This window comes from Rhipicephalus microplus, chromosome 1 (assembly GCF_043290135.1).
Source record: "Rhipicephalus microplus isolate Deutch F79 chromosome 1, USDA_Rmic, whole genome shotgun sequence".
Classification (NCBI taxonomy): domain Eukaryota; kingdom Metazoa; phylum Arthropoda; class Arachnida; order Ixodida; family Ixodidae; genus Rhipicephalus; species Rhipicephalus microplus.
Genome location: NC_134700.1, coordinates 250730437 through 250748569, shown reverse-complemented (window position 1 = coordinate 250748569; position 18133 = coordinate 250730437). Strand labels below are relative to the sequence as shown.

The window sequence follows — 18133 nt, the reverse complement described above, 5'->3', positions numbered from 1 at the left end:
GCCGGCCTTTTTGCGGTGCTCCTAATCGCGTACAATGTCCGCCGAATACGCAACCATTCTGCCGACGATGTGGACGAAGTGTGCCACTACAGCCGTCTGGAAGGACACAGCGGTGACGTGTCTCCGAAACAGGGCGTCGCGACCACCGAGTCGTGCGACGCGAGCGACCTGGACGCCGAAAGACTCGTGCTGCGGCCTTTGCTCGAGCAGGCCATCCAGAGGACGACGACGCGACGCGGCCACTTCCACTCAGTTCGCAGGTCTAGTCCCACGGATCATGATGGGCGGCCAGTGCTGAAGTCGCTGTGGTCCAGGATTGTGCGGTCTTCCCGCGAGCTCTTTGTTCCAGAGCAGTTCGCCAGCGGATCGACGGCTACGGCGGCGTACCGGACAGCCAATCACGCGACGACCTTGTCTACGTTGCCTACCATCGCTTCCAGGGTGGAGTCGATCCAGGAGATGACGGAAGTAGAGAAAACGCTCTGGTGGAGGACCATGTGACGCATGCAGACTGTACATAGCCACCAGGATTGGACGGCAAAAATGTTGTAAATTGAGTCACGTCGACTGACGTATAGATGTATATACGCGCTTGTTCAGACGTGGAAATATCGATTAACCAGCTGGAATACTACCTTTGGTAGCATCAGCAGTTGGCCCGAACCGACGTGATAAATGATAAATTTTAAACGTCCAGCGAAAATTAATTAAATCATGCAGCCGTCTGAAATATCTTGAGGCAGTGTGCGCTATCGCAGATGCATGGTCCCGGTACAACCATGGGTCGTCGTTGATTGTTGTCCGTATACGTTATTCTTCAAAATATATAAAGAAAAAAACCAGCTGCATTGTAAATAGACTAAATGTGCTTTTAATTGGCTTTATTTAGTTATGTTTTTACTCTTAACGTTTTTTTTTGCGAATTAAGGGACACCGCTATCATTTTTTTATTATTTAGCAATTTTATAAACTTTCTTGCTGAGTATCATAATATGCATACTTGATGTTGTTCAGCCTGCAGACTAAAGTGCTGTTAAGGTTGTTTAAGTAGATGTAAAGTAATCGCTTTTTCGGCAGTACATTTTAAAGTACATATGCAATATGAAATAAAATATATTATATATTTCGCACAAGCCTATAGACATATACTTGTAGTAGAAGTAGTGATTCTTGAGGAAAAAAAAATGGCAGCATATTCACGGAGTGAATGATGGAGAGTGGGGCGAAGCATTCGTCCGTACATTCGTTCTTGCTTCCGTCCGTCCATGTGTCCGTCTGTGTGACCGTCCATGCGTCCATCCAACCGTTCGTGGTGCGTCTCTTCGTGCATCCGTCTCTGCGTTCGCCCATGCATCCGCCCCTACGTCCGTTCACGCGTCCATCCATGCATCTGTCTGTGTGTCCGTTCGTCCATCTATCGTCCAACACTCCAAGTACCACCATCTCGCATCTTTTCATAATATATTACCCATATAGAAGCACCGCCATCCAGCTGACATTCCAAGGACTAAACGACAGGTGGCACACGCACACTTTCTTACGGCTTGCGCTTCGGGTCTACTTCCCACCTTCAACCACCTCGAGTTCATGGTATATACTAGTTCACTGTATTCATGGCACTGCAACCCAACGCTTGCTAAAAAACCAAGGAGGTTACGCCCAGCGAGTATAACGTAGCAACCTTTTCCTGTCAGATAGTGCTCAATGTACATGCCAATGACTGCTAATGGGAAATGAGAGACAGGAGAATTCGGCTTTTACTTTCTTACGGCTTGCGTTTCGTATCTACTTCCCACCTTTAACCACCTCGAGTTCATTCATGGTATATACAAGTTCATTGTATTCATGGCACTGCGGCTCAACGATCGCTAAACCTTTCTAAAACTGAGGAGGTTACAACCAGCGAGTATAACGTAGCAAACCTTTCTTGTCAGATAGTGCTCAATGTACATGCCAATGGCTGCTAATGGGGATCGCAGTGTGCGCGTTAACAAAAAGCCGAATGCTCCTGTCTCTCATTCCCCATTAGCAGCCATTGGCATGTACATTGAGCATTATTTTTTATTGTTCAACAACGCGCAGAAGAAATCTTTCACCGGCACCACCTTGGAGGTCAAAATGTTATAGTTGCTACACACTACAAAGGCTACCAGGGACGAATGAGTGCTGCTATAAAGAGCTTCGCCCCTGAAAACAAACGCCTAATTCATGTCCTCCTAACTGACAACACGGCGCAGCGCCTTGTAGGGATGGGAGAAGGGGATAAAGAATAGTAGAAAAATAAAGATTTGAAACAGAGGGAGCACTCACCGCGCTCGAGTGAAAACAGAGGATAGAAGAGATAGGAAAGATGAGGGGACCCGGTGGAAGGAGTACGAGGACGGGGCACCGATCGGCGAGAGCTACGCTGGCGTCGGAAATCGCGGACGACAAACCGTTCAGCGCGGAATCCACCAGGTGAGCCCGATATGTACTTGTTATAACATACTCAGTTATAATACAGTGGCTTAAAGTGAGGATTCATACCCCCTCTCCCCCCACACAAGATAAACTGCTTCACCGTTATCTGATAATCGTGTTTAACTGGCTAGCGTATAGGTCATATAACTTTTCTATACTGTTGATTTACTTATTCAATGTTACCTCGTTGATGTGTTAAACAGTTCGCAAAAATTGTCAGATAGGAGTCAGCTGAATACTGATACTAACGCTATATTAGCATTCAGTTTCCCTGGAATTGAAGTTGCACAACTAGAATCTGTTTTCGATTAACCACGAATGTCTGGCGAAAAAGCGCTTCGTCTTTTGCCCTCAAAAGCAGGCTCATTTTTCAAAGTCCCCACTGCGATCAAGTGCTCCCACGTAATTTGACCGCCGTAGCTTTTCTGTAATCTCTGCGCGCAAGGGAATACGATGCCCGCGGCACAGACACTGGCTGCGCTTGGAAAAGTTTACAAAAAAAAAAAAAAGGTTTCGGAGCCGCGAAAGCCGCCGAGAAGTGGCGGGCGCGTCCCGTTGGCGGTACGCGAGTCGAAACGCGAGAGCAGACGACAGAGGAGTAGAAAAAAAAAAAGGCGGCTTCCGTTTCTGTGACGTCGCAAAGCGTGACCTCACTTCCGGCAAATGATTTTTACGTTGATTTTTGCGCGATCTAGCGAGCGTGGTCGCTGGCTTCTGTCTAGCAGCGCGCATTTTGTGCTGGGTGAGCGTTGTGTCGGTACTACGTGCGTAAGCCTCGCGTCGGTCCGCGCGGCGCGATGATTTGTGTGCGCGTCGTTGGTGGCCCGTCGTTTTGTTTGCCAAGCAGCCGTGCAGCTTCGTTGCGGTGAATAAGCCAAACGGAATACGCTGACCACTGGAGAGCGCATCGGCCGAACTGCGATTACGGTGGTGTGTTGTGAAAGGGAGCGTGGAGGCAGCATGGGTGCCAGTCGTCATCTGCTCCTGTGTGCGATCGGTGAGTTTGTGTAGCGTCAGTGGAAGCCCGCGTCATGCTTACTTTCTGTTTGTGTGTTGTGTGTACACAGGTATTGTAATTATACGTGCTTCGTTATTCTGCAGGCGGCCGGTTACTCGAGGGGAGAAATATGGGTAGTAGTACTTATTTCAACTTTTCCTTCTCGGTGTAGCGCTGTACGTGGGGATGTTTCACCTAATTGCTTGTCACGTCGGCGTCTCTGCGCGACTGGAGCTAAAACTTTGCGCCAGTTGGTTTCTCGTTCATTTGGGCTTCTCGTTTTGATTACCTCAAAAATTAATATAAACATGATAAACATCTTTTCTTGTTATTTCACGCCCCCCGTATGCGCGCGTTGGTGAACACCCCGGCAAAAACTTTCGCGCTAGCGTGCTATAACATTTGCTTTACTTGAAAGTAGTTGGCTTAAGCTCCTGAGAAATTGATATTCGTTGAACTCTAACCGATACTTAAGAATGCACGCCTACGCGCAGTTAAAAAAATAAAGTTTACTAGCGCTGCCGCTGGTGGGCCGGTCGTTGCATTAGAAAACCAATGGGCCGTTTTGTTTGTTAGTCGTTGTGCGTTCGTTTTGCACAATGTGTGTGGGTTATAGGGATATTTTTTTCTTCTGAAGACTGAAAATTGCGGTAGTAGGTGTTGACTGCCCCCCTCCCCCACCTCAACTCTCTATACGTCTACGCAAAACACATTTCTTGCGTACTACTTCAGTATACGGCCTTAGTTTTTTCAGAACAGTCACTGTCATGTTTGTAAGGAAATAAAGGTTTAATTTGGACAAGTGTGTCAGTATTAGTTTTGGCGAATGACGATATCGGATGTAGTCATTGCGAATCCAGTGCAGTAGAGTATGATGGGTATAAAGACTTATGATTAGATTTGAAACTGTTGTTTCCCGAATACCGACCAGGGCCGTGCGTGCATCCTTTAATCGGTCTCGCATAACGTGTTTCGTTTACTGTGCCGTATTATTTAGATAGCTTAGCTGAGACTGCTGCCTCTTTAATCCATTCAGTGAAATTATGACGAAAGTAAGATGCGCCTTCGCGAGAACTAGTTTGCAGTGTAAGGAGTTGTAAGACTTTGCTCCAAATAGTGCTTTAAGCGGTAAAACAACAACAACAAAAAAGATTTTTCTTGGAGCAGGTCGTGCTGTTTTTGAACATGTGTTTGATTGTGTTCCGCGCATTCTCGGAACAGTGCGAATAATATTTAAATGTAATAATCGCACTGTCTAACCAACCTCACCTTCTAGGCGGATAATAGTCGCGTGGTATTCTCTTTCTTTTTTTTTTGTTTCTTCTCACTGCCATACGCTCGCGAACTGTTGCGACCTCTCCATTTCTGACCTCTGGGAGCTGCTCGAGAAAATCGACATTTATGAAAATTAACATTCGCTTACATGTATGGGCAATAGGCACATGAAAGATTACACAGACAGCTAGTGTGCCTCAGCCTTGGTCTTTGATTCAGCTGTGAAATTGAAATAATTAATTAGATACGCAATGGCACCGTCGTACTGTCCCAGTATCAACACGAATGCGTGGTCGGTGCCTGCTTGGTTTGGTATAACAAACCTTTAGAGACGTGCACTGCATTTGGCTGCAGGGACGACTAATCCAAGTGGACGCGTGGTCCCGCTCCACTCACTGACTGTGCAGCTGGATTCAGACAGTTCGGCATGCGTTTCATCGGCGCAAGCGTATCCCTTCATTTTGGCATAGACGTTCTCCTTAAAAATTGCAGGCAATGTTCAAACCCAGTTCCCGAACATTCTGTACCGCCACTATGGTTCGTACGCCGCCATCAATTTTTCTAACCAACAGTGCAGCCAACGAGTGGTTAGACAGTTCAATTCTTTCAGAGTTGTATTACTGTCCCTTTAATGGCGCACTTACAATAATGGCCCCGTTAATCGGCGGTACCTGTATTACTGTGGTTAAATGCTACAATTAACGTGGCTCCGTTTTGTCCGTATACACTCCGCTGTACTTGCCGGCCGAGACTGCTATCGAAGTCGGGTCTTCCCAGCTTCGCCGTCACTGTAAGGCGAACAAAACTTGTGTTGCGTATGAATATGTATCTTCCACGACTACAGGCGGCTCGCACTAACGTCACTGAAGCATGCAGCCACGTTGGTGCACCAACATGATAGGCCGCAAACTTTGTGATGTCACGTTTGTGTTTTCAGTACGTCGCATGCTGCTTCCTTCGGCCCAATAGTGTTCCCGTGATGTTTTCATCACACTGCAGCCGGTTAATCCCCGCGTGTTTATACTGGCTTGACGTCATCTAAGCCGCCATGTTTGAGCCATATCGTGCGTCCGTGACGTCACGTGCAAACGGTATCACTTCAACCCTGTGTACTCCGGAGGTGTAATTTCGGTTTTGTCCTGGCGGAGTGAATTGTGATGAGCCGTTTGCGTGAGCGCACGGACGACGAAGTCGTTTCCACCGACTCCGCCACGCGCATCGCCTTCCGCTGGGCCCGGCCGGAGTGGTGCGTGGCCAGGGGGCATCATCACACAGCGCGTAGCCTGCGCTGAGCCTACCACTCTGCTGAACTGCTGAAACTACAAAAATAACAAGGTCCGTTTAATATGTAACATTCCCGCACGTGAAAAGATCCTCAGGCGGGTGACTCCACGTTGTTGCTTTTATTCGTACCGACTTTTTCCATTTTGCATCCGTACCCTCATTATACGGCCATGAGTGACTCCGTGCTTTTCGGAGGGCACGCCCCCTTCTCACTCTCGGCACACTCCCAAGAACTGACTGAGCCCACGCTGTCTGTGTGGCTTTAGTTTCTGACGAGGATAGGTGCAGTGATCATTGCAGAAGCGCAGGTACTGCTAATTTGCTGATACCTTGGGTTCTTCCACGGTGCCTTTTGAGATGACTGAAATTTGGAACTTGATTTAGCTGCAGTTCATGTATCGTGATTTTGTACTCTTATGTACATCGCGCGAAAGGCCTCTCAATCGGTGGCTGGTTCAAAGAAAAAAAAATACCGCATGCTGAACTTGTCGGGAGTTTCGACAACGCCTGGTCGGGAGCGTTTTCTTTTTTATCGGTGAATGTATACATTATTTTAAATCAGTAAAGGTATACATGTTCTTGCACCTCCAAGAATGTTCACAGAACCACGAGAACTCCGCCTCTTTCCATTTTTCTAAAAATGAAAGAGAGAAAAAAAGCGGTTAACTTTGCACGATATCACACTGATTTAACGCGCTGTTTAGCTAACTTCGTTCAGAAAGCAAAAACAGAAATCCTGGCCAATAAAACTTGTTGATGGGTGAATTGGTTCATACTTGAAATGATAAGATTGCGCAGATTGCATGCGAGCTACGGATTTCCGAGGCATCGAAGTTCGGGCAAAAGCCGTGATGCATGCACTGCCCGGGCAACGATGGAAGCCTTTTATATCTTAACAAAGAGGGGTATTAGCCAAACTTCAGTTTCTATATTGTATTGTGAAATGAGGTTGTTGCGTGGCCTATTGTAATCTGCACAGCGTGACATTTTAGTTACCGTTGTTACCACGTGAGTGATGTGCGTATATATTGACCGCGACGAAAAACAAGTTAGTTGAATGTTTGCTCTCATAAGTGGATGCTGTGTCCTTGTGTAGTGCGTGCGCTGCCATCGTTTCCTCCCAAAGAGAGAAACGACGCGTTTTTTTTGTCTGTTTATTACTGTGTGGTTCACAAAAAGGGAGTCTCAAATTACTCATTTATCAGCACACCGTGGAGCGAACAAAGTACGTGTCTATATTTAGCGCTACTACTTACCAGTCGGCATAGGTAGACCTACGACCCACTCTTGTGTCTGCGCGAATGTGGCGGACGTTTGTAAAGCGGGCTTCGCCACTATGAGAGTTGTCTAGTGGAGAAGCACGCTCGTGTCATTCCGCAGTGTCTGTAAGTGGCCACCATTTTACACACGTTCGCATTGTATTATGCGTGCACCTTTGTAGGGACGCTGCAGTGCAGTGGCACTTCGAGGCCATTTCATGCCGTTTTCACAATTTTTCGATGCAATGCAGGCGAAGGCGATCCCATGTTACTTGCGGTTCATATACATTGATTCCTCAGCTTAGCTTGCCGTCTTTGATATTCATATATGTATACTGCCATGCAACCTTGCACACTATAACTTTTGTTACTTGAGCAACTGAAATAGTTTTCGCTGGAAGTACTGCGTAGCTTATATACCTGTAAAAAAATCCTACTGTACATTTTCTGGGATGTCGCTTCGGGTCGTCTCTTTCTTCGTTACCGCATTTTCGCATGCGGCACCAGAAGCGTTAGATGAAACGAATTACAGTGCGCCATAGTGTATGGCCCTTATGATGTGCCATCAGACTCTTAGCGAGTTACTCGAGCCTCTACGCAATCTAAGCGCCACGCTGATGGTGGTACCGCGGCTTCATCGTGCAAGACGGGCATATAATGACGTGATGAACTGGCGTCCACAGTTCCACCAGTTCTTCTGTTTCCTGCTACGTTATTGCGCAAGGATCCTCGTATATTTTTTGAAGCGCACAGGGGAATCTGCCTTTGTGAGGCACTGGGAGGCGCGCTTTCAGTGCGCGATCATCTGCCGGTCGCGATGCGAGCACCACCTCCTTAATGAGGCATGACGCGGACCCTCGCTTGACAGCCTCCCTCGCGGGATGCTGAAAAATGGCCCGGGCTCGATTGCTCATGTCGTCGTCGTCATTCGCGAGCGTATTTTCATCGCTAAAACCATTCAGCGTCGTTGATGGGCTACATGTAGTTACGGTCAGTAAATGCGAACCGTCATTGGCCAGCCTATCTTCTCGCTCTGTTTATACTCCCCTCTGTTTCATTCTCGTTACGTCGCGCCTTGCTCTTACGAGCAGATACAGAGTACTTTCGGAAACGCAGATTCTGTAAAAAGACTTGTGTCAAGCGAGCAGGCACTTGACACAAGTTGAGGAAATAAACGACTACGTAGTGCGAGCCTTCGTCACGCTGCATAGAATTAATTAATGTAGGCGCTGCAGAGAGCGCTCGTATACCGGCGCGCCCCTTGGCATCGGCAACAGGGCTGGCCCTTTCGAAATCGGCGTGCACGTGTTTGCTTTGGCCTTTACACCGTAATGCGACATTTATCTCCGTAATCTGCGCCTCTCCAGCCTACCTCCGGTTATGTTACGGTTCGCTTGCAATGTCGCCCGTTGACGGCGCGCCGTGGAACGTGGCCCGATAACGAGCTGGTGTTGCCGATCGGCTTTGCTTGAGCCGTCTGTCGTTCGAGCTTCGCCTTCTGTGGTCACCGTCGCCTGGTACGCTTGTCCCATCACACCATGGAGTTTCCTGTCAACTCTATACATCAGACTAATACTGTCACGCGCTTACTGTCAATGCAGGAAATTGTAGCTGACCTCAAGTATTGTGCTTGAGTGCAACAAATCTTAATCGCGTTGCAGGTAACGTCATGAAAGCATGTCCGTTCACATACGTGGAAGTACGCGAGTTGCTGAGCCATTGCCATTATTATGATCAGTTGAGCCGTAGCTCCTGCCAGCCCTCGGTGCATTGCGCTCCGAATATTTCACTCCGAGATCATGTGCTCTGCTCCGGGGACTCACTTGCTCGTGACGTGGCCGTTACTTGTTTGTTTGTTTTGTTTAAACTCCACACACCGGGCTTACTGGGACGTGTCTTCTAAATCGAATTTGTTTATCGAACCGCATTGTCATGCGCCGATTCATTCTCCTAATCGCTGCAAACGACAGTGTCTCGTTCGCGGTGGTGCAATTCCGATTGAGTGCCGCTAAATCCAGTCGCAGTCTTGTATTATAAAAAAAGCTTATATCGTTGCTGAGTGTTCGCCTAATTGTTTCTTTTCCAACTTGGCGAGCTTGAGATCTTGAAATATACCAGCTCTTCATAACGTCGAAGGTATCTGTTCTCGGCTGTCCCCTTTGAAGGACGCGACGCAACAGCGATGTTATAACTTTATAGTGTGTACGGGAGTTGCAAGCATGGCGGTTTACCCAACAGGGGATTCGCTGTACTTGGATTTGCTTATAAACCTTGCCCTCATGGTTTCAAACTGCATTGTGACGTTGCGAGTCCTTAAGTTTTGACAAAATTGTGCGTTATGAGTACAGCATGACGGCGGGTGCATGTGTCCAGAGGCTATAATCGCGTTGCTGTTTCGTTTCAAAGTTGTAACGCTAAGGCGTAATGAATGCACTTAACTTCGTGAGTGGCCTGTCGGCGTCAATGGGCGACAGCGGGTGACGATTGTCTCCCCGAATGTGCACCCAATCGAAGCGCGTTGCTGAGACGCTTTAGCGCCTCCGCGCAATGCTAATAACATAAAAATGGACATTCTCGTGACCTGCTCGATTACTAGTAAGGGGGCCTCTTTTAATGCTAGCAATTAAGAGACGATTCAGTTGAGATGATATCCTCGTTCGCAGTGTCTTTGTAATCTTTCTCAGCGGCATATATATATATATATTTGCTGGCTATCGTTTTGCAATCCGCCGCTGGCAGCAACTACATAGCCGGCAAGAGTATTACGGTCACACGAGGCGGCCTAGCGAGAGATCTTGCAGAGGCACAGTGAGGGGAGGGGGGGGGGGGGGGAGCAAGTCTGCGAGTTTCAAGTCGGCCGCAGCCTCGCCGGCAGCTCGGACTGGTTTTGGGGAGGCGGCTTTTCTCGCGCCTTGCTCGCCGCTTGTCACGTCCTTGAGTCGTAATCGGCTCGGAGAGTCGTCGTACACACACATGCCCCGAAGACGGTTGACGAAAAGGGTTTGGTGAGGAGGCTAATATAGACACCGACGAGGTCTGGGTTCACGCCACGCAAGACAAACAGCATTAATTACTCCGGCGTTTTACTTACGCGCCGAATTTTTGTGTTGTGGGTCACGTGCCAACGGTCTCTGGGCAGTCTGGTATCGAAGGTTCCTCGTGGTTCGCCTCGCAGTATCTGAGGGCACGGCATAGTTATCGGTTATTTCGCCCTCATCGCGCACGTTGCAATGCTGCGCTGTGCCGATAGCGAAATGTACTGCTTGTATTATCTTTTTTGTTCATTGCATTATGGGCAAATAGTCGATAGATGTAATGCTTTTAGTCGCCCTTGTACGTGGGTCAGACATGCACGTGAGTCCCTTATGAAGAAATCACTATGTAATTACTGGAGTTTCACGGGCCCAGACCACGGTATTACTATAAGGCACGACAGTGGGATACTCTGAATCAATTTCAACCACCTGGGGTTTTTCTATCGGGCACCTCAACCTTCGCTCACGGGTGGACCCTCATCTTTGATGTTGCTGGTGAGAGCTTGTTGACAACACGTTATTTTTTTTTTTACCGCACAAACGCGTGCTGAGAGAATCAGTGTTCAACGAATGTTGCTAACGGAATATATTCGTGGCGCGCTCTAAAAAAAAAAGAAAAAAAATAAGGGAGAGATAGGAACGAGCAAAGAGGCTGTATTTCTTTCCCGCAGCATTAATCGTCATCTATCTCACGTGTCGTTCCTTGCATTATCGCTGCGTGACCAGGACTTCCTGGTCACGAACGACAAGCGCATTATTTTAATAGGAAAGTGCCGAGTGCAGAGTTTTCAAGAAAGCAAGCGCAATTAAGCCAGATGATGATTATTGTTGTGGGACAAGAGGGCACCTCCCCCTTCTTGTTCTTTTTTTTTTTCACTTGACCTTTCTTTACAGCGTAAAATTGGGCTAGTTGGTACGTCATAAAACGTGTTAAACGAACGGTGGAAAACAAGAAAAACGAAAAGAAATGGATAGCACTATAGGTGGCTGATGTGCTTGCTGGTTTACCGGTACCCATTATTTATGAGTGCGCCATGTTAAGATTTATCACTGCAGATCAGCGCTTACGCCTTCTCTGTATACTTCCGATGCCATCTTGTGCTCGAGGTCAAAAGAAAACACTTCTCTCGTTAAAGGATTATTCCTTGACTGCGTTTGCGTCTTGTTTTTTTTTTTACTTGTTCCGTGCATTAATGATGACTCTACTGCTCGTTTTTTTTTTTCATTTCTGAGCGGCCTGCGTATATCTCTTTCATAAACGTTGGCTGCGAGACATCGCTGCATCCGTGAGTTTCCGTTCCGCCCCCCCCCCCCCCCCCCCCCCAGGTGTCGCAGTTGTTGTCCGCACGTCGTCCGACCCTTCGGGTACCCCGGCATGATGTGCAATGGCGAGGTGTTCTTGCGTCCGTCACGGCGCCGAGAAGGCCGAGGTCACCTGTTCAGGACTCCTCGTGCGCGGGGCGGATGCAAAGGAGGCGCGCGCGCTCGCTCGTTGGCCCAGCCATCCATCATGCAGGATACGGAAGCGTCGGCACGCGACTCTGCCACAATCTTCGAGATGCGAACCTTGCCTTTCGATTTCCCTTCGACCGTGTACTGCATGCCTCGAAGAATCTCTCGCTACCCAGGCTGAAGTCGCTGTCGCTTTATTCTCCGTTGGCCTACACGTTTTTTTTTTTGTTTACCACCGATTGGCGGCTTCAGAGTAGAGTGACGCACGGAATGCACTATAACGTTGAAACGTCATTTTGTGGTCAAACGTGATTGTGGACCGCGTTTAATACACCCACCATGTCCGTCAAATGCACTGAATATTATAGGGGTGCTTTTTTATCTTTGTCACCTTGAAATTCATTGTTATACCACAATACTTTCGCACCTTCAGTTGGTCAGAGTAGACGAAGTGAAATCTTTCACGTCGTATAGTAGACTAAGCGAAACTTTTTGCTTGTGCATGACACTGTGAACCGGTTTAAAAGCAAAACAAGCAGGTTTATTGAATGCACACTATGTATATATAGCAGCAGGGTGTACCGCGAAAGGTTGCAAGTGTTTCCGTGTATGACCAGGTGACTTGTTTTCCTGCACGTCTGCGCGCGCTGCAACAATCGCGGCGCTTTCTTTCCGGACAGAAGGCAGGCACACCTTTTTTTCCCGAGGCCAAATAATCGTTTCCAGGATGTCTGCCAGGTTTTATCGATGAAATTCACACGCTATAGGAAGGTCGTGGGAACGTGATCCGGCAGACCGCCGCAGCAAAAATGTTGGCGAAATATCCGACCAACAGCGAAAGCGCCTTGAAAACTCTTCGCGGACGAAATACGAAAGACGACAGGACCAATTGCTGACTTGTCAAAGAATACTAACATTATCACAATCTGCTGTATCACTGTGGACTAAGTGTCCGTCCTAAATTTGGAATTAAAGAAAACTGCTTGATTGTTCAAGAGAGATTGTTTATCTAAGGAAGAAAAAATAAAATAAAACAGTTGTGTGACACGATAAGCCGAGACATGGAACAGCTACCGGGTGCGCGTTTAAACTCGTTCACTGCAACGCTTGTGTCATACATTGCCTTGTCAAGGTTTTAATGTGTATATATTACTTTTGTTGTTGTTGTTAATGCTGTTGATGCTCCTCTGTTGTTAAAACCTGCTTATGTTTACAAGTGATGTATCTTTTACATTGATTTTACTCTTCTTCCAATTTGTATGTAAAACGTAACTGTCCCTGTGCTGCCATGATGAATTGGGGTGGTGGGCTCGTCAAACTATCGAAAGAGAGCTTTTATTCGCCGCTCCTTTGTCTGTCTTAGAAATTGACCGAACAAAGTTGACTGATTGACTGAATTCAACGAACTAATCCATTGGTTCATTCTATATCCCCACAACTGCGAAACGCCGCCTGACCGCATTGTGTGGCGAACGTCAGTTTTGTGCAGATTTTCGTGGACTTGTTCGTGCCGCACGTGTGAACGGTTTTGTCAGCGTATACACAGTGTAACTGCTGTGTGCCAAAACGATCTGTAGATGAAAAGTAAATTGGAAATCACTCTGCGCCCGGAAGCCACCCCGAAGAGTTGAAGCAATTGTTCTTTTGTCATCCGCTATTTTGTGCCATGTTTTTCAAACCTATCGCTTGCCATATACGTTTAACCAAGACTCGTGTATGCCAGATGCATGACAAGATTCATGAACACTGGGCAACGTACCTCCCGCTGAAAGAAAGAATGCAACAAAACCCGTTAAAGTGGTTCGTATACCGCTGATTTATTCTGTTCTCATTGTGTAAGGTTGTTTCATTATCTTCTTCTTCCTGATATTGCGCGTGTTCTCCGTAAGCAAAGCCACAATTTTATGCCTGGAATAGGCAAAATGAGTTCTCGGCATTGAAAAACTCAATTTTTTTTTTAGTCAGCGCTGGCAGCCTCCCCTTCTCGTTATTTCGCTGCCTGCGCATGGTCGGCAAAATATATAATTCCGAAGGAGGAGGAACTGATGGCGGCATATTTTTCTGCACCGCAGTCGGCGAGATACGACCATCAGACGCGGCGAGTGGACCGAAAATGGTAACTGCCGTCTTCTTTCGCAGTGCGCTTTCTTTTCTTTTTTTTCCGGGCTCGTTGCCAGCTAAACATTTTAATATTGCTTGGTCCTCGTTGATGTTTCTCGTTGCGGTTGCTCTGCGCTGCGGGTTCTCACTCGGCTGGTTGCCATTCGTCGCTGCAGGGTTTCTTTTTTTTTTCTATATGTAACGTAATTTGTTCCTCTCCAGAGACGCCGTGAAGATTGTGTTTGAAATGCTTAGAGCCAGCTCTTCCAGCCTCTTGAATAGAGCGTGCGTGTGTGTTTTCTTTTTGTGGCGGGTACACTGCTCTTTCCTTTGCTGGATTTTCTTTTTTCGTGTTGCGAAAAGCGCTGACGTCAGTATACGCTTGTCTCTGCGACACCCTCCACCCCTGTTTTTTTTTCCTCGCAGAAATGAAGATGTAACGGTGGTACGTTTTGGTCCCCTTGATATCTGAAGGGGAATAACGTACGCATGCGTGTTGCGGTGTTTATGCGCTTAGGTGGCAGTGCCACAGTCCCTGGATGCATCACTCTCGCTAATGCACCGCACAGAGCTGGCAAGAAAGCCTGGTGAAGCGCAGAGCAGCGGAAATATAAACATTGTTTTCGTTTAAAAATGCGAAAAACGCGCGAAGCTTGGTTACTATAGTGAGTATACCCGGTGACCTCGGCTTCTTCGAGCGTGAGAGAATCGTGTGGATTGGTGCTATAGAGCTGATACAAGTGATTGTGTATAGTATGTGGACACATCTTAATATAAGGCTGGCCTCTCGAAGCTGTAACCGCTCGGGCACTGATGCATTTATAGTCGGCATTTCTCGCAGAAATACTGATAGTCGCAAAATGCTTCGATTTTATTGAGCCGATGCACCTGAACGCGCTTCATATGCTACGCGGTGCAGTTCGAGACATGCCCAAATCTCTAATATTGATATTTTAGGAGCGAAGCTCCTTAAGGCGTGGGCTGTGCGTCCCCTGTATGTAGCCACCTCTCGTTCAGTTCTTGCAGTGTTCACTAGATGGCGGTACTTGTAGCTGACGGCATAAGTATTACGCTAGCCACCGCCCGATCTAAAGGGTACAGCCATATCCGTCCGTCCGTCCGTCCGTCCGTCCGTCCGTCCGTCCGTCCGTCCGTCCGTCCGTCCGTCCGTCCGTCCGTCCATCCATCCATCCATCCATTCATCCATCCATCCATCCATCCATCCATCCATCCATCCATCCAAAAGATGCAAGATGTTATAGACTAGACGGCGGTACGTGTAGTTGATTATGAAAGATGCAAGATGTTATAGACTAGACGGCGGTACGTGTAGTTGATTATGAAAGATGCGAGGTGTTATAGACTAGACGGCGGTACGTGTAGTTGATTATGAAAGATGCGAGGTGTTATAGACTAGACGGCGGTACGTGTAGTTGATTATGAAAGATGCGAGGTGTTATAGACTAGACGGCGGTACGTGTAGTTGATTATGAAAGATGCGAGGTGTTATAGACTAGACGGCGGTACGTGTAGTTGATTATGAAAGATGCGAGGTGTTATAGACTAGACGGCGGTACGTGTAGTTGATTATGAAAGATGCGAGGTGTTATAGACTAGACGGCGGTACGTGTAGTTGATTATGAAAGATGCGAGGTGTTATAGACTAGACGGCGGTACGTGTAGTTGATTATGAAAGATGCGAGGTGTTATAGACTAGACGGCGGTACGTGTAGTTGATTATGAAAGATGCGAGGTGTTATAGACTAGACGGCGGTACGTGTAGTTGATTATGAAAGATGCGAGGTGTTATAGACTAGACGGCGGTACGTGTAGTTGATTATGAAAGATGCGAGGTGTTATAGACTAGACGGCGGTACGTGTAGTTGATTATGAAAGATGCGAGGTGTTATAAAATAGAAATGATGCCACATATGGCGCGTGTCATCGTTCGATATAGTGCGGCGACGTACGCTAGGGGGAGCGTTGCAATAAAATCGAGGGGGCAAAATGTACGGAGGATTCATGGTTTACCAGGTTTACCTCCGGAGCTTCGCCCACTCATCATAATTCACTTCGTGGATGTGGCGGCACTTTTTTGACATACTAGACTCTTCGTTGCGCTTAAGATGCACTAATTAGTTAGTCAGGAGGCATTTAGAGTGCGTGTGTTGGTGTATTATATGAATGTAATCCTTGTCTTGATGTGCGCTACTACATTTGATCTCTTCGCTGTGTTTGAGGTGGTACCCTGCTTCTCAGAGGTTGTGACGTCGGTCTCAGACGTCGTGCTCTGTTACTCAGGTTCCCGTGTTCTGGTGGTATACGATAATTGGTACGTACACGTCATTACTGTACGCTCGGCTGTAATTCCTTAACGCGAAAAAAGAAAGGCTTGAAAGACAGGCACAATTACGAAAATATACAATCTTAAGGTAGCGAACGCCGGTGCTGGCTTCCCACTAAATATTTATCTCGCAAAACGAGTTAACTTTAGTTGCGAAGGAACGCCGACGTCTTTTGTCCACATATCTTGCACTGTGTGCTGACATAGTGGGCCCGCAGTTTTCGCAGGCACTGTGCGTGCTGTGGTTCTCCCAAGGACGACGAACCGGCTGGATTGAGAGAGCTGTATACAGGCTCGTCGCCACGAATGGCATTCAGGAAGTATCTGTGGCGCTCCGTGAGCAGCTGGAAAATCGACATTAGCTCCGCCCCTTCGTCTGCGGATTGATGCTTGCTGTCTGGTCGGGAAACTATACACGAGTGGTCGCTATAGCGTATTCGGCAGAGCTGTGTGCGCAGCGATCTTGCTGCACTTCAGAGGTAAAAAATGCCGTGTTTGCTGTGCAGAGTGGTTTAAAAAAAGTCTGCCAGAGTTTGGAGCGACGGCTGTCCCGAAGTATACATTAAAGCTTCGTTGGGTGATCATGCCTTGATCATGCTGATCATGCCCGATCAGCGGCGTATTCGTAGCGCATGCGTATACTTGGATACGCCGCACCCACTGTCGAGAACTCGAGATTCTGTTTAAATGGTCTACCGACATATTTGGGAAGGATGATGAGAATAACACTAAGTGTGGCTCTCTCTTCACTCAAGTGTACAATAAGCACGTGTGCGTGTGTTTTTTGTTCGGATGTACGAAAAAAACGTTAAAAAAGCTGGATGCTGCGAAGTATAGAGAGCAGCGATAACTCCAAACAGAGGGTGGAAGTGGTTATCGAAAATTCGTGTCCTCCTTAAACTGTAGGCGCGTTCTCCTTAATTCGTGTTCTCCTTAAACAGAGAAACCTCTCTCGCGGGACAGCGAACAGTCTCCAAGGAACTTTTGGGCGCAGCCCGGAAAAGCTCTGAAAATCGGGAAGGACAGCTTCGGTGCCCCGAGGCGAGGTAAAAGCGGGCGCCGTCTTCGTGCTGCGATCGCTGGTGCGCTTGACTGCCTTCTTGGAGCTGCAGGTATCGCTGCTCTCGAGAACGGAGAAGAAAAGAAGTCCCGGCTGAAATGAAGAGGTGGCCGAGAATTTTCGGGTTTAGCTTGAGGGTGTGCGGCACTCTCTGCCCTTTTCAGTGAAGCCAGTCTCTTTAGCGACGCTTGCAACTTCGCACACGCTTGTTTAGCTGCACGTTCATGTTGACTGCTTGTTCTTGGTGTATACTGCACAAGCTTGGCGCTCAAATTCACCATTCGTTCGATGTTATATTTTGCCCTTTGCTTCGTTGACCAGTGGCGCAGCCAGGCCGGGGGGGGGGGGAGGGGGGGGGGACTTTGAGCCCTAGCTCCTCTCCCCCATTTTTTCACGAGTTCTTTTATTTTTATTTTGTTATTTTATTATATTTTTTTGCCATGACATACATAGCCCAAAATGACGCTCGACCACATCTGCCTGCCGGTCCCCACTTCAGCTCGAGAAGGTGCCTCCGAGATCTCACCGAAAAAAAAAATTTCTGCCTACTACACCCCTGTCATTGGTTATCACGATTCCGTCAAAAATCACACTGTCTGGACACTCGAAGACTCGCATCGAGTAAGAAAAGCGATGCACGACAGTGTAAACAAACTTTATTGACTTATTGACTTTTTGCGTTCACGGTAGCATGCTTAATCATGTCGACTTCATTAGGAAGTTCGATTTTTTTTTGCATAACTGTAGCGAATATGTTTTAATTTGAAGCACATAGGGAAATTGAAATATAATTGTATGAGATTGGGTTGTGATTGCGGGCCCAAATACTTCACAAAATGCTATGAAGATATGCCCATTCTTCCTCTT

The 18133-nt window shown here is 47.4% G+C and overlaps 1 protein-coding gene across 1 annotated transcript in view; it reads left to right on the top strand.

Moving 5' to 3' along the window:
* The first annotated feature begins 3155 nt into the window (after nucleotides 1-3155).
* Nucleotides 3156-18133, top strand: part of LOC119164430 (uncharacterized) — a 596281-nt gene continuing 581303 nt past the window's right edge. Inside the window, exon 1 of the mRNA XM_075893088.1 lies at nucleotides 3156-3457. Coding sequence (XP_075749203.1) covers nucleotides 3421-3457 — 37 coding nt within the window. The 5' untranslated portion in view covers nucleotides 3156-3420. The remainder of the gene's footprint in view (nucleotides 3458-18133) is intronic.